Genomic DNA, 26482 nt, shown 5'->3' with positions numbered 1-26482 from the left:
GGGGTGTCAACTGCGCGACCGGCCGATTTACCAGCGACTCGATGTTTAATACCCGCGAGCAAAGAAAGTAATCCCTCAGGGTGTGAGGAGGAAAACGTGCGCTTAGCATAACAAAATCAAATTAGTCTTTAGATGTTTCGACAGCGTGAGTTTCATCTGCCAGGGTTTGCGGTGACATGGTTACACGCTGTAGGCGAGAAATTTAGCCAGTGCATTACGAGTGCTAGCATGGGTTCTTCAAAGGATGGTTCACATATTTGCGACTACTTACGACCGGAGGTGCTTAAACACTCGGTTTAAGCTTATTTTGACTGCTTACGTTCGGCTGTGCTGCCGCGCAGACCGGTCGTGAGCAGTCACAAGAGGTTTCGCCAAGAAATTTATAACATCTTCAGATGGTGAAGAGACTCGCTAGAGCGTCGGTTGTTGATCGGGTACGTAATCAACAATGGTGACAATGATGATGACGATTGCGACGACGATTAAGTTGACCCTTAGCGAAAGGCCGACTGTATACTTCGGAACCCCTCCGGGAAATCGGCGCTTTTGTCGGTCTCCTCCCGGGGAATGTTATCATTCTATCATTGCAGTGCCAGGAACGCAGAAAACACCTCAGGGGGGGGTCGACCTGGTCACGTGATATCAGGGACGGCGCTATACAAAGACCAGCTGGAGGTGCCGGAATTAACCTTCGACGAGCAGATCAAGATAGGAGCCAATATAGACGCGGTGGCGACGAAGGGCTAAACGGATGCCGGGGAAAAGAGAGCCCGGGGGGATTGTTCGAGGTGCGCTAAGCTCGACTCGCTGATTGAAAGGAAGCGTCGTAACAATTCAGTCTGATCTCGGAGGAAAGAGGGCTCGTGGATAACGCATTGCTTTTCCGGCTAAACAAACTTTCTGGCAACAAACCTGCCTCTTTACTTTCGGAGCAATCAAGGAGTTGCAATAATTCGTTGGACTTTCCAATGAACGTGTACCCTTCTTGTCCTCATCCCTGCTAGCACTGTATCTGAGTCACAATTCAGAAGCCCCGAGGCACCTCCGAAATTGGACAGCATGGCTGCGCCTGTACATTCTACATGTCCATTTTAATCGATTGTTCCTGACGATTGCCCCTCGCGAGACTGAACAGAAGTAACGCAGGGGTTTGTTCTTTCCACCCGTCAGTCGTTTGCTTTTGCTCTCTGTATCTCATCTGTGATTGTGCTAGTTTGATTGTGCTTGCTTTATTTTTTCCCCCGTTGTTCATCGAACTCGCAAATATGTATTTCCCCATTTCTGGGTGCATTCCGGGTTTTGCCTCACGCAGAGTATGAGTCATGTAGCTCAAATGCACTAGATTGTATAGTGGTTGGTAAGTATTTGTATTGTGTGTTGGTTGCAATGACAAATATTTTTTTCCCTTTATATTTCGGACATGAAATCCCAGTCCTACAACACCTATGAAGATAAGGTAGTATCTGTAAAGAAATAACTAAACAAACCCTTCCCTTTCTAGCGTCGCAGCAGCCACCGTATACCTTTAAGAACAACTTCAAACGTAACGCGTAATTATTAAGATAAAGGAACACGTTCGTTCGAAATCTCGACTAATGCACTCCGTCAGTGTATGAGCAACAAAAGAGCAACGATACTTAATGATAATAATGCCTGGAGAAGGGGAACAAGGGGGACAAAGGACGAATACAAATCTCCAAACAATACAGTACTTAGCTACATAGATAGATAGATCGAACGTTTTTTTTTGTGATGTGTGCAATCGGCGCAGCGAACATGAGTACGCCTTTTTTTCTTTCATTTTAAAATTGCACAGACGGAGCAACGAAGAACTTATTTTAGCACCCACGCTGCACTGGATTGATCACATCCCAGAGAGTGAGTATGTAGCGTTAACTCTCGGCCACCGTGCGTCCCAGCTGTTAGAGAAAAGAAAAAAAAAAGACGTTCAAAACGAAAAAACGAAAACCAGAAACAACCCTCCGATGCTGTTTGTTCACGCTGCAAAGTGTACCATCGCTCTCAATGCGCGAACGGCCTCGCCAACTTCCAACATCGGCGTCGCCTCAGCGAATTCGGCGGGGTCCCTCCCGTATACATTGGCGGCACATATTTCCGGTCCCTCTTTTAAATGTAACTACGTGCCAGGTTCCGGAGTGAGAGCGCGGGGTGGTGTCGGTCCGCGTGTGATTTACCGGCGACGGGGGGCGGGAGAAACCGGCGGCCGAATCCTTATCTGGTCGCCGGCGCATCGACCGGTCCGCTGCCATCGATCGGAGAGCGCCCAGGCACGGCCGGGAGGCTGCAGCCTGGGCTAGAGTGGGGGACCCGGGCCTGCACCGGGGCGGCCCGCTTAATGTGACATCCTCCAGTGGTTTCACACGCGAGGGGGAAATGGACGAGGGAGAAAGGGAAAAGGGGTCCAATTGAAGGGCACAGTTGGGAAGGTACTCGACAACACCAGTGACGTAAGCAGGATTTCTTCTTTGTTGGTGGTTGGCCGGGGGGGGGGGGGGGGGGGGGCGGGGGGGGGGAAGAGGGAGGAAGGTGCATCTGTATATCATAATTCATAGGGTCGGCTGAATTTCGGGGGAGGGGGGGGGGAGGGGGGTCGGGAAGGAGCTGAAACCCTATTCACTGTTTTTTATTTGTTGAACAACGCTGTCAAATCTGCTGGCGACAGCATGGGGTTTGATTTCGCCGATCATCTGCACGCGTTCTCGCACAGGCGAAAACGTAGATGAAGCCACGTTCTCGCCCCAGTAGCCTTGGCAGCGGTGTATACTATGTGGAGGCAAAGGCTGTCCTTGTCTCCACTGTACTCGCTGAACGTATTCGAATGCGAAAGCAAAACGCTGGACGCCGGCGTTTCGCATTCTAACGCGTCCGACGAGGGCAGTGGAGACAATAGCAGCTAGCTTTTGCTATACCGACCAGTGGCGTAGCCAGGAATTGTTTTCAGGGGGGGGGGGGGGGGGGGGGGGCTATGGTGGCTGGAATGTCCATTACTTGGGGTGCAAAAGGAAGGAGGAAAGGAGGAGGGGGTCAAAATTTATGCGTATATTATAGGGTCGGCTGAATTTCGGGGGAGGGGGTGGGGGAGGGGGCTGAAGCCACATAAGCTTCCCCCCCTGGTCTTGCCATTGCTTTACTTTGTCACCCACTAATTCTTTCAATCACACTCTAAAAAAAGTTTGTGCGTTTAGTTTCCCGCACAATGCTTGGAGAGCCAATCACCGCAACATACGGAGGCAGCTCAGCGAATAACGGTGCCGAAACATATGTTTACACCAAAAAAAACCGTCCCTTTTTCTGTCCCAGTCTCGGGGTTTTTGTCGAAATGTTTAACCACCACCAGCTCGTTTGCGCCCTTACCTTTTGTTCACCAAGTCTGAGTTGTGACATTAAGCAATGGGAGCGTGACGTTTTGCATTGCTTAATGTCACAACTCAGACTGCGTTTTTTGGTCTAAACAGATGTTTCGGCATCGTCATTCGCTGAGCTGCCTCCGTAAGTTGTAGTGATTGGCTCTTCGAGCGTTGTTCGGGAAAGTAGACGCACGGGCTTTTTTTTAAGAGTGCAGACCTCGGTGTTCGGACGTCCGCGCACGCTCTCGTCTCCCCCTCTCCGTCAGTTTCTCGACTCAAAAGCCCTGCTTTTCTCATACAGTTGTATATGTCGTGTCGTCTTCCTAGTCCCATCGTCTTTTTTTTTTCTTTTTGTAATCCTTTGCACGAGTATTAGCCGAATGACGTAAAAAATTCAGCACTACGGCCTCATTATCTGTGATTGGCTCTCGCGGTCACGTGATACGCGCCACTCGGCTGTTCTGACCTGTGGTGGATGAGAACCAATCACAGAACCCTCCCCAATCCCCCCGTTCTCTTTTTGTTTCTCCCTCGCGCGCGAAACCATAACATGAAGCGATAGGCAGCCCGCACTCCGACGAGCCACCACTGGTCGGCCACTCGTCGATGAAGACAGCGACGCGCTGCTGCTGCGAACGCCACCTGGCCGCCCGACGACGACGACGACAGCGGTTCGCCTCGCGCCTAATTCCATCTCCTCCGACGCCTATTGCGGCCGCAAATAGAACGGCAAATCCTGCCGCGGCTTTTGTACCCTCGCCTTCTCCCTCCCCGCTGTGCCTCCTGCCGCTTCCTGGGCCGATGGCCCGAGTCCGGGGCTAAAGTCGCCGGATAAAAGGCGCATTATAAAGACACTGCGAACCTGTTCACGCCAGAAATCTTTTTTTTTTTTTTTTTTTTTTTATGCTATGAAAATTGTTCTTATCGTTTGGTTAAAGAGGCCCCACAAATACTTGAGTGCGTTCAGTAAACAACGCTTAGATTTAATTGTCGACCCTTTATAAACAACAACACACGCGTTTGATTTTTTCTCCGCGCAGTGGCAGTTGCAGAAAACATTTGAAAGAGGCGAGCAGCGTTCACCCGACTGATCTCTACTAGATATCTACGACCTCCCAGGGATTCTGGGTTCAATCCCCACCCATGCCTGTTTTGATCTGGATGAGCATCGTACCGGCGTGCGGTCGTGTATCACTACTGCGTGGTGCACGTTGAAGACCTCAGGCTAGCGGTTGTACCGCACTGGCTAAATTGCTCAACAGCTGAGACACCAGACGCCCACTGAGGCAGAATAGCTTCCGGCCGTATAAACGTACACATACTTTTTGTTAACGATTTTTATGACAGTTGGCTGGATCGCGCATCTCCGCTTGGTCGCTGCCAACGTTTCTAGATTACCTCAGTTGTGGCAGAGCCGTATATGTAGAGAGTTTGGTCAATGGGAGGCGCAGGCAAACCTAGGGCGTGCGGCAAACTCGGAAAGAGGGCTTGGCATGCTCTCTTGACCAACCAGAAGCCGAAAAGAATCCCCTAACGGTGGTAGCGAGAACCAGTTCTGATCAAAGGTCTATGTTCGTATATGGTTTTAATAATTGCGTAAGAGTGAAGTGTAGTAACTGTTTGTGGTTGAAAATAGGGTGCACGTGTTGTTTTGATCATGATCATGCAGAAAGATGTAAGAAACGAATGCGCCGCTCAACTCTCTTTTGCGCGGACAGAGTGTGACCGCTCGGACGGCAGATTCCCGGCCCTCGGCGTTTGGCGTACGTATTATGTCGATCGTTCCGCTAGTCGCACTCTTCCACCATCATTTTGGATGAGCGTGATTGAAACATCACGTGTACCATATTTTCAGTCATCGAGAGTTACTCCAATGCAGTTATAAGGTTTGTTTCTCGCGACCACCGCTCTACATATACGGTTCTGAGTTGTGGCACTCCCGTGGAGGAGGGCGCCTCCCTCCTCACTCACTTCAATCCGTCTCTCGTCGTTTGAAGCGCCATCTAGATTGTCGTTTCAAAATCGTGTGTTTCATAGAATAGAGTGCCTGCATACACACGCGCGCTTTTGCTTGAGTGGTGACATCTCAGTCATTTTTCCGCCCAATCGTTTTCTTATGCATTTTGAACTGCGTGCCCTCCGGTGTCACTCAGCTCGAGCGCGTAGCTTTGGCTAATGCATGGACGCCATTTTACCGCCCAAGTCACGCACCGAGTGCGCGAGAGCGTCACGCGCTGGCACATTCAGGACAACAATGGATGTCTTCACCCTGAGACAGACAGACATGTAGGCACCCTATCATAGAACACGGTGGAACGCCATCTAGACGCTGTGCTTTGAAGCGCACGTATTCCATAAAACTAACGTTGCATAAAGCACGCTCCAGTTACCATAGTAGCCGTCCGGCGCGTCGAACCAGTTGAGGCAAGAGCAGTGATGAGCAAGCACTGATCTCGGTTGTAGAGGCTGGATTGCGGATCGGGAGCCCGTCAGTGGCACCGCCGGTGGCCACTACTTGACTCCGGGTAATACACGCAAGTTTATGGGAGAAACACACGAAAGTAGGAATATTGAAGCTTGTACGCTGTGCTTGACGGCGAGTATTTTATAATGTGCTGCGATCATTTTATCGGGTGGAGATGGAATCGGTATTTGCCAAACGTCCGAACGCACATTAGAAGAGCCAAACATGCCTGAGCAGCCATGGCTGAGCAGGCAAGCTTGCTCTCGTAGTGGAGTAAACAAAGGAACTTGCCGTTAATAAGACCGTCGTCGGCGAAGCCCAGACGTTGATGAATGTCGAAAAAGTTCAATCCTGACAGACAGCGGCTTTCCGTCGTCTACTAAACCTAACTCATCGAAACCGCCACCGACTCCGCGGTAACTCTAGGTAACTCTACAGCCTCATTGAGCTGCACTACATTTTCACCCAGCGGAGTCACTCTTGGCCACAAAACATGTATTTATAAGAACTTCGAGGGTTGTCAGTTTTAATGTTTGTACACAAGCGATTTGGCATGGTTCCCGAAAAGCAGACAACAAGTTTCAATGCCCACAACAGCTTAGAAACGAGAGAAACGGCACTTCTTAGTTTTTACTAATTTTTTCCCATGGGGTCCCACGGATTGGCTGGTGTCAATTGACGGCTACCGGTGATTCCACTCGACCCCAGCAGACAACCCTCGATCCGCGATCCAGCCTACTACACTAGAGATCAATGGCGGTGAGGGAGCGGAGTACTGCAACGTCTATGAGCAGTTCCGTAACTGAGCTAATCTAATAACGTGAGTTGCTGCAGCGCAAGTGCGGCCACCGGAAATTTTGAGTCGGCCATCTTGGCTCTGTGTAGAGATATGCTCGGTGAAGCTTTGCAAAGCTTTGCAGCTGGTTGCTGAAACAGATGTTTTCTGCTCGTTCGCCGTCATTCGCCGAAGATGTTCTTGAAAACCCTGTTATAGCTGCCTTTGAGAGCCCGTGACATGTTTTACCAAAACGCAGCACCGCAGAAAAAAGACACAACTGGTCGAACGCAAATCTCGCGGTCAGGCGACGGGATCAAAGGGCATGCCTTGGTACGGACGACGAAGGGCTGCGTCTCTGTGCCTTCGCACGCTTGGGTACCAACCAATATTCGACACCGTGTTAACCATTTGAAAGAAAAACAATTTTTTTCCCCGAGTGCAACGTGCGTGAAGGGGCATGTGCTCCTGTAGCAGCGTTTTACTTTACTTCGACGACTGTATTTCTAACTTGCGGCACTCGCGGGCCAAAAACGAGTTTGCTTAAGTGGCGTTCGAAAACTTATCTCCCGTCCATTGCTGCACCATTGTGTTTCTTTGTCTCTGTTGCCGTGTGGCAGGAGTAATTTGGATTCAGTCGAGCAGATTTTTAACGTATCCATGACTGATAATTCATAATAGAAGCAAACATTTTTTTTCTTTACTGATAGCAATACATGATCAGTGATAGCAATTCGCCAGAATATCTGGACAATTCAGAACTCCGTGCGTGCCAAGGTATGTCCTTTGATCACACTGCCATACTGAAAAACTCGCGTTAAAGGAATTGTGCATTTTTCTTGTGGTGCTGCACTTTCATAAAAAAAATCCATGAGTTCTCGAGGGCAGGATGTTTAAACCATCCTGCCCTCGAGTTCACAAGGACCGGATGAAAGAGGACACACAATCGCTGAAGGCATCATGAATAAAATGTACAGCACAGAAATACAGGACAGAAGAAAGAGGAGCCACAATCGTAACAAAGGCAGCTACGACCGTTTACACAAAGCTTAAAAAAAAAAACTACTATTTATGGCGAACGAGCAGAAAACGTGTCTTTTAGCACGCAGCCGCCCAGCCTCTGCAACGCTTCACCGGGCAGATTTACTCAGGCACAAGATGGCCCATTTGGAACTTCCGGTGGCTGCATTCGTGGAGCAGTGAAGCGCAATCCAGCAAATCCTCATAGGGATCAGTGGATCACCCCTTCAACTCGAAGCCGGAACAAGCGATCACGTGATATAGTGCCGATTACTCGCTGCCAAGGTTCATCGTAGAAACATGCTTGGGTTGTCGAAGCACATGGCATCTGCCAAGCCTACGCTGAGCTTCACACATTGGGCTCATTCAAACTTTACCTGCATCATGTCTACACCTGCACGGAAAAGAGTAGCGCGGTGCAGCAAAGTGCAGGGCAGTGTATTTCCGGTACCTGTTCTAAGATAGGCTGCACTTTTAAATCAAATATGGAGGTGCGCACCGAGTGTATGCTGGTACAGCGATCACCAAACTTATCTGCAACGCGCGAACGGTGTCTTATACTATGGGAGCGTTATCCTATCGGCAACCGAATAACGACTTCTTGATGTAGCGCTCAGCACGTCACAAATTTTCGCAAAGAACAAACTGAGAGTAATAGTACGTTTTCAAATTGTCACCATGAAAAGAAGCTTTTGTGCCCCTGTTGTGTCTAGTGTAACACTCGGGTCACACTAGCGCCAGTATCTGCTTCCGTGCAGCAAGAACCAGCCCAACCCAATACTTTTGCACGGCCCCTCTGAGGAGAAACACAAGGGATATGCCAGCGCACAACCATACCCTCATTCGTGGAAGATGTTGCGTCTTGATCGTCACGACCGTTATCTGCGTTATTCCTCGATAGATACTTTTGGTAGATCACACGCTGAGGATTGCGGACACTGCAGGGACACCCGTTCCAATCCGAGCTTCAAATGACTGCACGAGCTCTTCCGTACTCTTGGAGTACTCTTGGCAGGAAAATGAGAAACTCCAAGCGTCTCTTTTGGATGACCGCGGCGTCCAGTCCGTGCTCGTTGCCATCCAACGTGCTTTGTTGCACGTTCAAGTTCGAAGCCCTCGAGACGCCCGAGTGTCATCGAAGATAGGCGGCTGGTGCTGGAAGCGGGACCTCACCGCCGTACCCACCTTGTCACTAACCGAACAAGTAGTGGCAGAAAAGAGTTATTTTGAGGTCTTACAACCAACGAAGTGCGTCCGGCAGGCCCCGGGGAAGTGAGCGTTTACTGCCCGTCCCATTTTAGAAGGATCTAGTACAGACTCGGCATCGTGCACAGGTATTCGCAACTCCAAAGGAGGCGACGCCATCTAGCGTAAAAGGCACGAAAGAGAGAAGCGGGAAGTCATCGCCCCTCCAAGTGTACAGCGAAAACTAGCGCAGTTCATCGGCTCTGGCGGCGAAAGTGTGATCCACAAGAACGGGAAGAGGAACGGGTTCGAAACGCGCGCCGTCGAAGTTTCGAATATCTGGGAGCTTTAGTAGATCACTCCGATACCTCCCATAACGATACGGTGCACGCGCAAAGGCCTCAGAGAAGTGTCGGGAATCGTTATCGGAGCTATTGGAACGATGTACCAATACTCCTTACTTTTTTTTAATTTATTTTTGGACTTAATGGACTGCGAGCCGCGGAGCTTGTGGGGACCCATTCGGTATGATTAAAAATCTAACGTCAGTCTTATTTGCATAGGTCAACAAATGTGTGACTTCAAACGCTAAAATAGAAATATAAGCTACAAGCACACACGAGCGACCTCAAAACTCCTTAGAAAAATCGTTGGGTGTCTGCGCTGTCGATGGGCAATTAAGCCAGTGCTGCACGACTGGCGTTTTTTTTTTTTTTTTTTTTTTTTTTTTGTTAACGTACGTTACGCGGCGGTGTTCACACGTCCACACGCAAGTACGGTACTCATACGATTAGAAAAGAGAAGGGACGGGGTTCGAGCCCAGGTTCGGCAGCGCGAGCTTTCACTCCACAAACCAAACTGTAAAGTCGAATAAATGCGCGAGGCCAAAGTAAAGAGGGCAGTTCCAGTAATCAATCAAATGGTGTAAATTGCTTCGAATTTATATATTTATCCACTTTCGAGTTTCTTTCGGACCAAAAAGACGGATAAGGGGAAAAAATGCCGAGTAAAGTAGTTGTATACAACATGGTCATGCGATAAAATCTCACGCACTTGCATATAGCCACTCGTAAAACTAACAAGAAAGGAAAAAAAAAGAAGAAAAGCTTGACGCTGAGTAAAAGAAAAAAAAAAAAAAAATGAATACAAACTACGCTATCAAAAACGATATATCGTCTGTCGTAACCCCGTTGGAGTGACCCATTGGATAAACAGAATTCGCGTAAAAATAAAATCTCGACGAAACCAGACTGCGTTTTAGGAATTGAGTTACTGCGGAATTTAGCCTTCCTACATTTGTCTTGTTTTGTTTATCTGATTTTGGGAGTTTGTTTGCGTGAGTCCCGGGCACGCTCGTCGTCGTCTACCAAAGCGGTCGCACTCCGAAATCCGAGCAGACTTTTCGTTTGTATATAAAAACAATTTCGAATAAACTTGGGGCGGGGGCGAGGCGGGAAGGGGGAGGGGGGGGGGGGGGGGAATCTGCAAACCCTCTTTTTTTTTTTTCTAGAGGGCTTTCAGATTGCCTTTATCCGAAATCTTGTTACGAAAAGCGGTGTAGCGAAAACCGATAGAATGCCTGAAAAGTGGGGATTTTTTATTTACTTTTCTACTGTTGTCGTTTCTTTGGCATCTTGGCACTTACCCAACGAGGGAATCGGCCAGGGGCGCTGTGTTCGCCCATTGGGAAGGAGATTCAACCGTCGCGCCCCTAGTGGCTGAATTGAGAACTACACCGACGAGGACATGGCCTCCGAGATTTTTCCCGCGCTCTGCTCTGGCCTTTCCAAACGCTCGGCTGCCCAGCAGAAAAAGCGAGCCGAGCCAGTTGTCTAGATCTCCGTATGCGGCGCTTAGAACCAAACCTGACACGGAAACAGAATCGCCTCAGATCAGGCTGTCAAGTGTCAGCCCGCGGCATAAAGGTAACATCCTCATGGTTCTCACCATCCGAATAGAGCAAGGGAAGCCGATCTCTGTTGATTCGTAATTTTCATTCGCTGGTCCGGTCCTTGCGTTGTTTCGATGGATGATACCTCAGAATGCAAAATTGGAAGAAGAGGAGGCCAGCTGGGGCGTAAGACCTGTTTTCCTCGCCGGACCAGTGGCACACGCAATGGCTTCGGTTGATAGGGTGGTCACGCTGAATGGTTGCAAGCTCGTCAGCAAGCTGGGAAACTTCAGAGCTCACTTTCGCAAAAACCCCCGGCCATCCGCCCCCCCTCCCCCCCCCCCCCCTCCCCCCCGGTAAACACCGGTGCCAGCCGCTGGAGCCCCACCAGGGGTGTGGTGGACGTCCGTGCGTTGCCGGAAATTCCTGCGGCCCGTCTGCGAGTCGTGGACGCAGGGAGCCTTCCTCAGGTGCTCAAGACCGGCTCGCTAGAAGTCCTCTGTCGGCCCCACGAAGACCACCGTCACGATGACCACTGCAAGCCTAACGCTCTTCACCTTCTTCAACCGCAACATCAACCCCTCACCCGCTTCCACAAGCTCCATCTAAACCATCATCACCATTTCTTCTAAAAGTTCATCTGTGCAATACTATCTCATCATCGTTGGACATGGCGCCGTGGATCTTGACAGTATGGGCGACTTGCCTTTTGCGTGGGCCGAAATAAATCACTACCACTATCACTATTTAGTGCCAATATATATTTTGACTCGCCTTCATGATTTCGATTGGCTCAATTTCCTATTTTTTACTGAACTAATAGACGCGCAGTTTGTTTCAAAACAAAGCAGTGAATATTTGTTATATTCCTTTCGCGCTTCGAAAAGATGAACCTTCAAATTTCGATCAACTTCTTCCCCGCCAAAGGTCCGTGTGGTGCGGCGAAAGGCGGAGAGCACATTTCGCGCTGCTCCTAAGCACCGTAGACCGACGATAATGGTGATGATGATAATTCGCGGCTATTCCTTTATGTTTGGTTTAGTTGCGAGCGCCAGCAAGGCGCCTCGCAGGAAGTCTGTACCGTGCGAAAGCAATGGCCGAAGCAGCGAAAAATATCGGAGGCCGTGACGGAAACAATCAGGGACAACAACATCGTAAATGATTTGTTCGTGTTTTGACGTAGCGCTCGACCCTCGAAGCCGAATATTACGTCTGTGTTCGTCTCGCGTCAAACGCAAACGCAGCAAAGAAAAAAAAAATGGCCGCGAGTTGTGTTTAATGTTTGCCCCGCGCTCAATTGAGAAGGATGAAATAAGGAATCTAGTGCGCGCGCCTTGTGTTTGTAAACACAGTTCACTCTAACACAAAACTCTGGGGGAAAATCAGCTGGACGTTGGATCTCCTCGCCAATCACAGCAATGAATATATACACTCTTTGCAGCAGCTGTGCGTGGACCTCGCCATAACCGACCTTCATTTTTTTCCCTCTTAATACGTTTGCTTCGTCGTGACCCCAGCAGGCCAGGTTATTGCCATTTTAGATTATACGTTGTTCTTCTCCCAGGCCTTTGTAGAAGCTCGGTAACGCCCGCTTCACGGCATCTGGGTAAGGCAAGAGGAGGTCAGCAAGGACGGCTGTAAATTAGGCTCATGTGCAAAGCGCCTATCCGTGTTACACGTTTTGCTCACGTTGAGATTTCATATTAAAGACCATCTTTAACCGTGAATATTTTCTTTTAAAATTACCTAACTTTTTTTTTATTCAGCCTATTTAGTGCTGAGGCGCTGCAAAGGAATTCAGTTACAATGAACTAAACAAAAAAAAAAAAAAAAATGGTGCCCGTGCTTTACATTGTAGCAAGCGCTGTTCAGGGCATACGGATAAAATGTGATCTTGCGTCAATCCGGCTGTGTTTCTGGGTCACGATTGAAGGCAATTCAACTACACAATTGTGCATTCGGGCCTCATATACTGGGAAGAGGGACAGTCTCTCCGCAGCAGCAGGCAACATATGGCACGGATTTCTCGTTAATATTCCTCACATTATATTTTGCTCGTTTCTTTTGGTGCGTTTATTTTTTTATTTTTTTTATGCGTGTGGAAACTACAATTTTTAGATAAAAAGTTGGAATGCAAGCGAAATTAAACTCCGATTACGCTGACTTTCTAAAAATTAAAAATTTAACTGAAGGATGTACGAATCGTGGTTCGAATCCAGTACCGCATCATCAATCATAGATTTCGCAATACAAGAGAAAGTCACGGCAATGATCGACTTTTTCTACAATGTTCAAGCTAAAGATTGCACCTGAGCCGTGTGATTCAAACCGCAATTCGCAAAAGTTACCTCCAATCAACGCCAGATTTGTGATAATAACAAACATTAACTCCGAAAACGTTCCATTACAATTAAACTCGAAAATCCCGGAATCTTACACCTACCGGGAACGTTTTTTGTCTTTTTGCGAGTACTACTTACACCGGAGTCCTTCAATATGCCCTGCTTATGCATTCGAACTAAATAAATATATATATATATAACGCATGAAAAACATGCGATTTTCGGAAGGAACGAATCCTGCAGAAGCGAAGGTATGCTGAAAAGATAGAGTGGCCACCGCTCCGGTTTTTTTTCAGCCTGAACGCGGTTATGTACCAACCCCCCCCCCCCCCCCCCCCTCTTTTTTCCTTTTCATCCAACGCCAACAAAACAATTATATTAAACTATCCACCGTTGAAAATGCGTAGAGAGGCACCCGTTTTTTTACGAGGAATGTAGCCGATATCATGTTCCCCGAAAATCCTCCCCGTTCTCGCTTTGATGGTTGTTTGCTTCCTTTCGGCGACGGGAATGCCGGATCTCTTTCAGCGACGATCATTCGTTAAAAGGGGGCTTTCCGGCGCTACATCTCCCGGAAGCGTCGTATCAGCCTTCATAAAATAAACGTTATCCGTAAAAATAGCGAAAATTTCTTTCTCTTTCCATCTTTCGCTCTCTCTTTCTTTGTATATCTCTTTCTCTCTCCGCCGTTCCTCGGTTTGATTGATCTTTTGTTTTTTGGGTAGATTGAAGCTTCATAAAAATTACGCTAACGCTAATCAACGCTATCTCACTGAGTTTCCGATGGAATATGCTGGGCGAGTCAACATTAAATGGAATCGTTGATAATGAAAAAATTCTTCTCGGTAAAACTGAGTCTTAGTAACTTTTGTTTTTTTCTTGATTTGGAAACGTATTTTGACCGGAAACTCGCGCTTGTTTTTATCGTTATTTTTATCTATCCTTTACTACTCCGTTTCGCTTTTTTTAGTACCTCCTCTTAATTATTGTGATTTTAAGACACGTTGCCTTACTATATGCGAATTCGATTTATCCTCTTCTGGAGAAAACAGTGCAAAAATATATATATAGTCATCACCTGCTATTATTGGTCAATCATATGGCAGACAATATATTTGACACTTTATTAAGATTCGTACACCGTTTTGACGTTGAATGTCGCGACTATCGGGATGTAAATTTACTTTCAAGGTTAGTCTAAAGGTATAAGCATCGCGCAGTCAGGCCTCTGTCTATAGAGGCGATACTTCGGGGCAATGGTTCGTGTGACCTAAAACAAAAATAGTATTTTTTGTTTTTTATTGCGAGAAAGGCAGTACTTGGAAGCGTGGATGACCTCGTCAAGGCATAGGTCAAAGTAAAGTAATAATAAAACCACCATACACTTAAGAATTAGTTTTGGCCCACTAGAATGATGTCAAACATTAAATTGTTATCATTCGACATTTCAATTAATCAATTTCGCCTATACTTTTGATAAGCCGATGGGGCTTTAAAGATACTGCGAGCTTGACAAAATCTGAAGATCCGCCATATTATTGGATAGCCCAATCACAAAAGTTGGATCTGCATATATTTGAAATTTTTAAACATTTTGCAAATATTGTTTTTTTTTTATATTTTTTTTATTTGCAGCATACTTTTATTGTTAGAAGCGTTCGATTTCTTGGAATATTTAGAGATGACAAATGATCTTCGACATTCCCCATTTTCTGGCGTCGAGCTTCATCGCTTCGCAACGGCGCGCTCGCGCGTCGAGCTTCACTGTTTTACACCAGCGCGCTCGGGGAAATCGCTGACTCGGAGGAGCTTCTCCCTTGGTTCCATGCTCTGGGGATTTTTGCTCGCTAACGTAGATCAACTTATTTGTTTATTTGGTCACGATTATAGTTCATTTTAATTTTAAAACACAGTGCTGGAAAAATAATTCCAGCATAAGTTTCAATAAATAAGGTAGTCATTGCTTTGCATGCTATGTCACACTTTTTAACCCAAACTTATCGAAGACTTATTTTTTTTTTTTTTAAATTGAACACAAGTGCGTGAAATGTTTCCGTGCTCTGCCCAAGTTAAATGTAAAATATTCGTATTCTAAAACGTTCCCTTCAATTCGCAGCCAATTCTTAACATTTGTGTTCGAATTCGCCAACAAACATTTTATATTAACACAACTCTACACAAAATATGTACGAAAAAAAAAAAAAAAACTTTCAGCCTTTTTATAGCGTATCCCAGCGAGTTCTTCTGGAATTGCACTTCACCAGCTTTACAAGAAGTGACAACCGACACGCATGACAAAGCCCATTTCTAAAACCTGCACCATCACCGCAAAGAATTTCGCTACTCTTAATAATCAAGAGTGCTCCTTTTAGAAGCAACCAAAATGCCTCTATGAACTGTACCTTAAAATAAACCTCCTGGTAGCCTAAAACTGCAGTCAAACTGTTCGTGCATATACACAAGACACTCGTTACGGATATGATGACAGAATTACCTGTGGAGACTGCCATAGCATGATCGAAGCATCTTTGCTTCATACACATGTATGTATGCTTCAAAGATGTCTGTAGGCGGTTTTGTATGAGCAATGTGACGCTACCGTCGTACAAGGAAGATACACTCTTCAAACAGTGTGCGCAGTTTGTCTTTTTTATTCTGTATTTGTAGCGTGACCCTGGCTTCAGAGTAATCGCCTACCTTGCTGTAACACCATCCTCAGGGCTCTTAGAAGCGCTTCGCTATGTCTCTTAGGGAAACGTCAGCCGCCATTTCCTAGCCTTTTGGGAGATGTCTTTTCAAGTATCTTCCTACGAGCTTCGATTTTATCTTACTGCTGTTGTTGTTCTGCGAACTCTACACGTCATAATAACGTGCACCAAACCTCGGAGGAAACCATCCTCAATCCCCAACGCCTGTTCTGCGCAGGTTACGGCAACATCGCACCACGGACCAACTGGGGCAAGATGGTGACCATCCTGTACGCCATCGTGGGCATCCCGCTTATGCTGCTCTACCTGACCAACATCGGCGACATCCTGGCCAAGGCCTTCCGCTACGTGTACGGCAAGCTGTGCACCTGCAGGCCGGCCCAGCACCCGCAGCGCCGCCGCCGGCAGCCGCTGCCACTGCACAACCACCTACAGCGCAACGCGGCCGTCGAAAACTACCGCGTCCACCACATCGTCGGCCACAACTCGGTGGACCTGCAGGACGGCAAGCTCCGGGACGACCCCGTGCGCGTGGAGAGCCTCGCCGACGACGACGTGTACGAGGGCGGCGCCAAGCCCCGCGTTTCGGTGCCAATCACCCTCTGCTTCGTCATCATGATCGGTTACATCTCGGGCGGAGCTGTCATCTTCAGCCTCTGGGAAGGCTGGGAGTTCCTCGACGGCTCCTACTTCTGCTTCGTCACGCTCAGCACCATTGGCTTCGGAGACCTGGTGCCAGGGGACACCGTGGTCTCGGACAGCGGGTCCCAGGAGAAGCTGGTCATCTGCTCGCTCTACCTGCTTGTCGGCATGGCCTTGATCGCCATGTGCTTCAACCTCATGCAGGAGGAGGTCATCTACAAAGTGCGGAACTGCGGCAAGCGCATCGGTATCATCAAGGACGCCGACGACGACGAAAACTTTTCTTGAGGCTCGGCGCACGCGTCGCCTTCGGTGGAACTGTGCGTGTGTGTGCTCTTCCTTCTTTTTTTTTAAGATGAATGTTGGGGGTATGCCCCGTGGGACGGTGCTAATCCCGCGAGAGCGGCTCACGTATACATAACTTGATGCTATACATCTCCGCGTTACGGCAAACGTTTTCCCAGCTGTGCTGAAAGAGGAGTTGGGCGAAAGATTAGGTATTTAGGTATACTGAGAAGAACCTTCGGTATGTGGTGCCTGAGACGTGTCACCAACCGATCTGTTTGATCGCATCTTTATTTTGACATTCGTTCTGAAGCAGCCGTCCAGTTGACGGAAACTCCGGGAGAAAGAAGTTGGGATGGACGACTGCGTACAACTGAATCTTTTACGTGGGCGGTGGCTTGTGCCACCTAGCAGTGCTTTTGATATCAGCGGGTAATTTCCACCTACTATACAAAACATTGAAGTTAAGCCTTCCAATAGTAATACTGCTCTCCGAATGCCTCGCGACAACGGCGATGCCCGTGGCGGCTCGTCTTCCTTCGCCGTCTCCCCTACAACCAACTGCCAGGCACGCAACAACCGTAGAGGTACATGGCTCCTCCTGCGGTGCCTTTTGTCAACATTTTGGGGCACGCACCGTTAAATGGCCTCGTATACACCTTTCCGTGTCTGCCCGGGCACAAAATGGCGAGTCACTGCGATGTGAACGCATGCGCGGCGTCAAATACCCCGCAGAAGGGAGTTATACTTTTTATTCCCGAGCCACAGCTCGGGAATAAAAAGATGGCCGCGCGCAGAAAGCGGTTGCGGGAATGGTCTATACGGACAAATCCTTCTGCGCCCTTCCATCTTTGTCAGCTGGGCTGCGGAAGACGGCGCGCATGCGTCCATGGCCAATACCACCTAGAGGACAAGGCCCACGCATCATGTCACTGTTAGTGGACCCCCGCCCCGCCCTAAGCGGCATACACGCCGAAGCTCGACGAGAATTACCGTAAAGCGGTAAACGCGTCCGTCTTGGCGTCTCCGCCTGCTAGCGTCGCGCTTCTTGTGAGACGCTGCGTGATCGCGCTCTAGGTGATATATCGCTATAACCCAGTGACTCAGCATTTTTTTGCCTGGACGGTAAACGCTGGAAAGGTGTTTGGAACACTGCTAAAACGAACCAAACGGGGACGCGTTCCACGCTCAGTACTCTGTTTTGACATCTCTCCCACCGGCTGAGAAGTCCGAAGTTGACTCAGGTATTGGAGCTCTTTTAGGACACAGTCAACAAGCAAAACCAAAACAAAACAAAAGCGAGAGGGAGCAGCGTGACAACTCACGAACGCACGAGATATAAGTGTTTGTGCATTTTCTTTTATATGGAATTGCTGAAGGACTCATATTTACAGCAGGACCAGCTCTAAGTAATGAGGTCCTACCTGACCCCGACAAGATAAAAAGTTGGGAGCATTAAAAGAACAATGCCATCGATATATAAAATGCAGCGCGGCAGCGCTATGTAGCCTAATTACCTTACTCGCCCAAAGGCGAACGTTTTTTTTTAATCTTTTTTTTTTTTGAAGATATCGAAGCACTTCATTTTTTATAACGTAATTAGAAATTTAAAGCAGGGTGAAGACGAAGATTGTGTAGATTACTCCTTCCCCATTAGCACTGAATAAGAAACCAAAAACTTAACTGAAATAAAACGACTTGCGTGCCAAATTTTATTCATTGTCGATCGAAATGTAAGAAAATTAATGGAGGTAAATAAAAAAAAAAACTGCTTGCGGTTAAACGAGGAATTTAATATTAGATTATTTGTTTAATATGTTAGTTATGGTCGTATATCATTAAAAACGTTCGGCATTCCAGGACAAGATGAGTTTTCAATTTCGTGGAAATTTCTTGTGTTTTTTTTTTTCAGAAAATACAGAAAAAACATTTGTCAGAGGTGTTTTTATTTTGTAACTTTACTAGTCTGGTGGTGCTTTTTATATTGATGGTGGTGCAGCATCGACCACTTTATCTGCCGTCTGTCGGATTGCCGCCCACCTCAAGGTTCCATAGCGAGAGACCGCTTTTTATTCTTCTCTTTTTTATGAACGAAGATCTAGGAGTTTTTAATCAGCCTCGCCTCCACAAAATCGCTATCTCCGCGTTTGCTGGTTACACAGAAATCGATCGAGGTTCGGAATCCAGCAAATAAGCCGAATAAAAAAAAGAAAGACGCGCGTGCATTTATGATGAACGCTACAATGTTTTCTTACTCTGAACTTTGGCAATACTAGCGCAGTCATTAAAACGACGATTATCTCTTTCTATAAGTGCAGGGCTTTCCAAAAGTTAGTGAAAACAACCGTTAAACCAGCTCGCTTGACCGGAAGATATGTCCGCGTGTGTTCGCTTTCCCCGCAGTGCTCTTTGACTGAAAGCCAATAATCGCAATCTACGGAGGGAGATCGGTCAATCAGGTGGGCAAAAAAATGTTAAGTCCTAAAAGTAGGGGTTTCGAATCGAACAACGGATTGTCATTTCTAGCTTCAACGTCGTAAAGAGAGCAGAGATCCCGTCGTGGTCTTATCCTCACTCTATAAACGCTTTGAAGGACGCAGAGCTATTCGACACTGCGACGTTTATGAATGGATCAGAGCTTCACATAATCACCACTATGAATAAAACAGGTATATCGTTCTCTCACACTGCGAAAGCTATAAATGACGCAGAGGTATTTGACTCTGCGAAACCCATGAATAACTCAGAGCCATTCGACACGGGGAAGGCTATCAATGACGCAGAGCTATTTAACACTGCGAAACCGAATAATGGCTAAGGGCTACTCGACACGGGGAAGGCTATAAAGACGCAAAGCTATTTGACATTGCGAGACCTATTAATAACTTGCAGCTCTTCGAGACGAGGAAGGCTATGCATGACGCAGAACTATTTGAAACAGCGAAACCCATGAATGACTCAGAGCTATTTGACACGGGGCAAGGCTATGAATGATGCAGAGCTATTTGAGACTGCGAAACCTATGAATGACTAAGGGCTAGTTGATACGGGGAAGGCTATGAATGACCCAGAGCTATTTGACGCAGTGAAACCTATTATGACCCACAAATCTTCGACACGGAGAAGGCCATGAATGACGCAGAGCTATTTGACACTGCAAAACCTATTAAATGACTAAGGGCTAGTTGATACGGGGAAGGCTATGAATAACGCAGAGCTATTTGACGCAGCGAAACCTATTATGACTCACAGCTCTTCGACACGAGAAGGCCAAGAATGACGCAGGGCTATTTGACACTGCGAAGCCTATTAATGACTCACAGCTCTTTGACATGGGGAAGGCCATGAATGACGCAGAGCTATTTTACACTGCGAAACCTACGAATGACTTAGGGCTATTCGACACGGGAGAAGGCTATTATTGACGCAGAGCTATTTGACACTGCGAAACCTATGAATGAGTCAGAGCTATTCGACACGGGGGAAGGCTATAAATATTGTGACGCAGAGCTATCTGACACTGCGAAACTTCTGAATGACTCAAAGCTATTCGACACGGGGAAGATTATGAATGATGCAGAGCTATTTGACATTACAAAATCTATGAATGACGAAGGGCCATTCGACACAGGGAAGGCTATAAAGGATGCAGCGCTATTTGGCACTGCAAAACCTATTAATGACTCAGAGCTATTAGACACGGGGAAGGCCGTGCATGATGGTGAGCTTTTTGACACTGCGAAATCTATGTCTCCCTCGGAGCTATTCGACCCGGGGAAGGCTATGAATGACGCTGAGTAATTCGATTCGTACGCAAGCACGGTGTGAGCATATGTGACATGATCTCACATGGCTGACTTAATTTTTTTAGGTCTCAACGTATTTTGCGTCCTCGTCATTAACCGCTCTCCCTCCGAAGATCGCTGCTTTGCAAGTGCGCTGCGAAAAGTAGACGCACGTGCAAGTTTAGAGAATAAACCGAGAGATTAAAGTATTCAGCTCCTTATTTAGTAGGTACGGAAACATCAATTAAACAAGCTGTTTCCGGCAGCTGAGGCGTCAAGGTTATCAGCGACTCGCAGGTTTTTTTAAACGTCGTCACTAGAATGTTTTCCCATTGTTCTAATTACCCGAGTTTCATAACTTCCCTGCCACAACCACCAAAATAAAAATTCTTCGAAACTTCCCGTGCGGTTTATTTGCTTTCAAAGCACTCGGGAAGTCAATCATCGCAAACTATACAAAAGGGCTCAGCATATGGCAAAACTAGCCTAGCAAAAAAAAAAAGTTTTTTTTTTTTTTTTTTTTAATGAAGTGAATGAAAGGGCGCAAACGAACTGTTTTAGATTGAACATGACATAAACCCCGAGGCAATTTCTTTGTCGCGTAATGAAGTCTGCTCATGACACTGATTATAGTGTTTTACATGTGACATGCCTCTTCAGCGCTACGAGTCGAACACCACTTTACGGTCAAAAAAATTTTTTTCTGACCCGCTCGGTCACTTTTGTTTTTCCGTCGATGGTAGCGAGCGTGTTGCGGCAAAGTAAAGGGGCAGGCATATTTTTGCGTTAGGTTGAAGCGAGCGTCACTCACTACTTGGGGAAACCAAAAATTAACATTTTTATATTCCCCCTTCAACACGCTTGTGCCATCTGGGATTTCGCAAGCAATATATACCACTCCGATTGGGGCCTACTGAATACTAGCAGAGCTCTAGTTCCGAGTTGAACAAAATTTCCTTACGTAGTCTCTGATCAGGATTCGCACGTTGCGCCGGTGACTAATAGGGCGGCCGTCCTGCCTTGACTTGGACGCCTTTCGACATGGAGCTGCAGCGCGCCCGCCTAATTGCCTCTTCGGTGGTGCCGGACGCTTCGATAGAAGATTAAGCTCGCAGCCTCCATCCCTCCTCGTGTCACCGTATTGCTTGAGCAACCGGATCGTTAATAAATGAGACGCCGGTGCATCGAGTAGCTTCGAAGTCTGCTCACTCATCTAGTATTCCGCTAAATGCAGAATGCGCACCATTAGTGACCGGGAGTTTCTTAGAAAAAAAAAAGAAAAGAGGGAAAAACTTGCGAGCAGTATAAATGCGCAGACAAGCTACTCGTACATTTTCATTATTAAAAAGGTAAGACACACAAAAAGAGCAAACTGGGAGATTGTTAAAAGAGAAAGAGCTTGCATCCTCGCTTCATTTTTGTGGATTTTAGTTATTGATAAGCTACGGTACAACCTTTTTTTCTTCTTCTCATTTTTGTAGTTCATTAATATTCCAATTTGTAACCGGTACTGCATGTAGTAGTAGTAGTAGTGCTGCCCCTCAATGCACTCGGACATCAATCATGGGTCAGTTTTAAATCGGTCTAGAGCCAATAGGAAGGGCGATCGGTTTTGCGTGCCCCACTGGCTACTTCTCAATGACAAAAAGGCGTTCACGAATTTCGCCCCCCGGCTTGCTTTGTTTGCTCTATTTGCTTTGTTTTATTAGTCTTTATTAGGTGCTACTAATCTGAATGTCTCATTTTCTTTCGTCCCTTTAAAATGGTTCATATGTATATATGAACATTGCTCTATATATTAAAATTGTCTTCGAGGAATCTCTAATTTGCGCGAAAGGCTCAACTCCACTCCCGTGATTTCCTCCTATTCTCTACTTGGATCGTAATATATCGCTCTTACCAGAACCACCAATGGCCGTCCCTAACTTTGTACCGCTTGCCTAAAGTTTGCTTAAGTATATATTTGTGAACGTTCTTAGTATATTGCAATCGTGTTTTCAGGCTTTTTAGGTTTTTTGTTTCCCACTTCCCCTCGTGTAATATACATTCCTAGGAATGTCCTTGACGGCAATGAACTCCACCGTGAGACCGCATGGCTATCGAAGCATACGACACCGGTCCCTTCTCCCGTATATGTCTAGCCGATTACAGGAGAGCCAGCGATTGGCGTTTCTAGCACAAGAGCTTCTAGTCTCTGATGGCTTAAAAGAAGCGCAGGGTGTGGCCTATTATGTTCGCATTTCTTCGCGATTCGTTCTTTCGGCCTCCTGATCGGCTAATATCGCAATCTCATTGACTGAGGAGCGACTAGAAGATCCTCAAACCTCTCCAAGCTCTGCTTTTCTTAGGACCTCAGAGACTCTATATGCGGAGCTCAAGTCCGTCTGCTCGTCTGCTTCTTGCACAGGGGTTGCAGTGACTTCAGAACGCCGAGCTGTGATTGGCCCTGAGTAGAAGGATAGTAGGTAGACCTCAAAGCAGCTAGCATTGAGGACTACCCACTATTCTTCTAATGGGATCCAATCAGAGCTCGGCGTTTTGATGTCAGCGCAACCCCTGCGTACGAAGCAGACGAACTTGCGCTCCGCGCATAGAGTGTATAATCGGGGATCTGCTGACTCCATCGGCCGACAGATCTTGAAAACGCTGCGCAATACCACGTCGAGCTACTCAGCCTTTTTTTTGAACATGACAAACAAAAGTCTTCAATCTTCAATTTTGCTTTTTTTTTTCTAGAGAACTTGATTTACATATAGAACAAATGTATAGACCTTTGCATCGCTCACCCCCCCCCCCCCCCCCCCTTCCCCCGGGCTGGCGAAAAATGCTGAGTCACTGAGCTGTGGACGCACGCGCAGCGTCCGATCTACCGCGCAGCAGAGCAACAGCGCATGCTCAGAAGATGTTCCACAGCCCAGCAGACAAAGATGGCAGCTCGCAGAAGGGAATTTTTTTGCAAAGGTCTATTATACTCGAGCGAAACTTATAAGACTTCCAACCTTGATGTGTCAGAGACGTCAGACTCAAAGAAATGTTGTCTGAACATCGGAGGCTTGTCGCCAAACGAAGCGCTGCTGCAGTGTGTTGTTGCAGCGCGAACTTACCGCTCCAGTGATGCACATTGCGCCGAGTGTGATATACTGTATAGACAAAGAAGACCTCTCATATAGTGGCAATGACGTCGAAATGAACAAGAACCTATATACAATTTTTCTTTTCGCCGAGAAGGTGGTGCGAGAGTCACTGCCCTTACCCTGCGTGCGAACGAGTACGTATATACGGGAAAACATTTTTAAAGTGTTTTGTAAAAAAGAAAACAAACAAAAAAGACTACTAGGTTATATGTCGGGTGGTAGCAAATATTCGTTTTGTTGAGGCTTATTCGTACGAGTAATATACGATGCCCTTGTCCTGCGGAGCACAGCTGGCCTAACACAAACCGGCCCTCAATGGCCTCACTGAATATGGGCCCGAGTGAGGCGTTCAAGAAGCGCGTCTTCCGGGGTTTCGCGCGAAGATATGTGCACGTATCTTCTTCAAATAAGGGGCTTCGTCCTGCGTAGTCATTTGTACATGTATAAAACAGTGCGGTTTGATAAAGCTGTTGAGCAAGACTCGTCATCCGACTCGTCTTCATTGATGGCCTGTAACACAAACTTCAAGTGTTTAGTATTGGACATGAATATCAGATCGTAATGCAGAGCAGTGTAACAAAAATGAAAACACTCAGCTTTTGTTTTTGCGATAATTTATTTTTGTTACATTCTGCATAAATTCTAAAAAGCCTAGTTATGCGGCTCGTGTGTTCCTAAAGCTAGAGATGCGATGGAATTACGCAGCAGAATAAAGCCTCGCGCTTCAAGAAGAATAACAGAACCGAAGACAGATTTTGAGTTGGGGGTTGCATGTAAAACACTAAAAACTAATTGTCCCCATCGTCGGCTCCCGCTGTCAGTCACTGCAGACTTAAAGCCAATTCAATCTACACCACCAGAACAGACGAGCTTCTTAGCATTCACATCTACAGACTCCGACAAAAAATAAGATAAAAAAAAGAAGCACGCTCTGGCGCCGTGATCAATTCGGATCAGTGCGATTCAGCAATACAACCTAGAATAATCGAGGCCTGCGAATGACCTCCTCTTCTTCTAAAGAAAGACATCACGGTCCGGCGGCGCCGACTCAGCCATTGGATCCGAGCCCGATGCCGAGCCTCCTTCGATGCGTTCATTGGACACGAGGCCCGACCGAGCTCTGATGCACCACTCGTATCCAATCGGTGTCTTCGCTCGATCTCACTGTGATGACGTCAAAAATCTAGAGCACGGGCTTCGATTATTCTGCGTTGGTGTTGGCTATCGAGGAACCATTTGGTATCAATAAATCGCATCTTTGGTCAAGCATTGGAAGAGAAACGTATCAATAATAATATTGTTATGTGTGTACCATATGCTAGCGGGAGGATCACTGCGTGCACGCGAAGAGACAAAAGGAGCGCGCGCTTAAAAATAAAGAAGTTGTTCTTGCTGCTGGCACTGATCGTGAACGCACTATCTTTACATGGTGTCAGAAGTCCAAAGGTAAAACATCATGACAGATCTTCGACCTCCGGAACCGCTGCAACTTGGCGACAACGCGGCGGAGTCGTGGCTAAGGTTCAAGCAGCGCATTGAGCTTTACCTCCTAGCAACGGAACCCACGAAGCCTCGTAGTAAGTAACAGAAGGCCGCCATATTTCTACATATCGCGGGCCAGGAAGCTATAGACGTGTTTAACACACTGAATTTGACATCAGAGGAGCAAGCCGACTATGACGTACTAGTCAAGACTCTTGAAGACTACTGCCTGCCCAAATGTAACGAAACGTACGAGCGCTACGTGTTTCGCACGCGTCGGCAAGCTCAAGGAGAACCGTTTGAACAATTTTTTAGAGACCTGCAACTGAAAGCAAGGACGTGCAACTTTGCAGGTTTGAAAGAATCTCTCCTCCGAGATCAGATTGTTTACGGGATTTCGAGCACGATGTTGCGAGAAAAGCTGCTTCGAAAAAAAAAACCTAACCCTGGAAGTAGCAGTAGAGTGCTGCAAGGCTGAGGAGCGTGTCGAAGCACAGAACAAAGCGTGGGATGGCGAAACTGTGAAAATTGACCCCGTTCAACAAGGACAAGCCAAACAGCGTGAGCAAAGAAGATGCACTTATTGTAACTTATCTCATCCGCCGAGGAAGTGCCCAGCGTATGGAAAGACATGTGCCAAGTGCACCAAACGGAATCACTTCGCAGTCTGCTGCAGGAGTAAAAGGGCAGTGGTACACGACGTGGCCGAAGGGGATGAAAGCGATGGTGACTCCGACGTTCTTGAAATTTTGGCAACCGGGAACGAGCGCTCTTCCTCCAATCGCGACTGGATTGTCACCACACGCATCGAGGGTACCGTGGTGAAAATCAAGGTCGACACGGGGGCGCAGGCAAACTTATTGCCCAGAGCGTTGTTTGAGAAGCTCAGGACGAAGCAGAAACCCCGTCCAACCAGAAGCATTCTTCGCCACTACAGAGGCGGCGAAATTCAACACAGCGGAAAGGTTCGTCTGTCGGTGCAGCTCGACAAGCGACCAGTGCAGCTCGATTTCTTTGTGGTGAAAAGGAACCAAGCTATCCTAGGTCTCCGTGCATGCGAGCGACTGGGCCTCGTGAACCGAGTAAGTTCAGTGGAGAACAAGGCCTCCAACCCCAGCATAGAGTCGGAATTCCCGGGGCTGTTCTCCGGTATTGGCAAGACACGACGGGAGTACAAGATGGTACTCCGAGATGACGCCGTACCAGTGGTCCAGCCCGCCAGACGAGTGCCGCACGCACTTAGGGAACCCCTCAAGAAAGAACTGGAACGCATGGAGGCCGCAGGCATTATTGCAAAGGTTAAGAAACCCTCCGACTGGGTGAGTCCCTTAGTCATCGTACGGAAAAAAAATGGCAAATTAAGAATCTGCATGGACCCTCGAAACGTGAATCGGGCACTGA

The 26482-nt window shown here is 47.3% G+C and overlaps 1 protein-coding gene across 1 annotated transcript in view; it reads left to right on the top strand.

Annotated features, from left to right (window-relative positions):
* Positions 1-24086, top strand: part of LOC8033096 (potassium channel subfamily K member 18) — a 66890-nt gene extending 42804 nt beyond the window's left edge. Inside the window, exon 2 of the mRNA XM_029993651.4 lies at positions 15971-24086. Coding sequence (XP_029849511.1) covers positions 15971-16683 — 713 coding nt within the window. The 3' untranslated portion in view covers positions 16684-24086. The remainder of the gene's footprint in view (positions 1-15970) is intronic.
* The last annotated feature ends 2396 nt before the right edge of the window (positions 24087-26482 follow it).

This window comes from Ixodes scapularis, unplaced genomic scaffold, assembly GCF_016920785.2.
Source record: "Ixodes scapularis isolate PalLabHiFi unplaced genomic scaffold, ASM1692078v2 PGA_scaffold1__304_contigs__length_218370807, whole genome shotgun sequence".
Classification (NCBI taxonomy): Eukaryota; Metazoa; Arthropoda; class Arachnida; order Ixodida; family Ixodidae; genus Ixodes; species Ixodes scapularis.
Note: the sequence above shows the minus strand (reverse complement) of the source record. Positions and strands in the feature narration are given on the sequence as shown.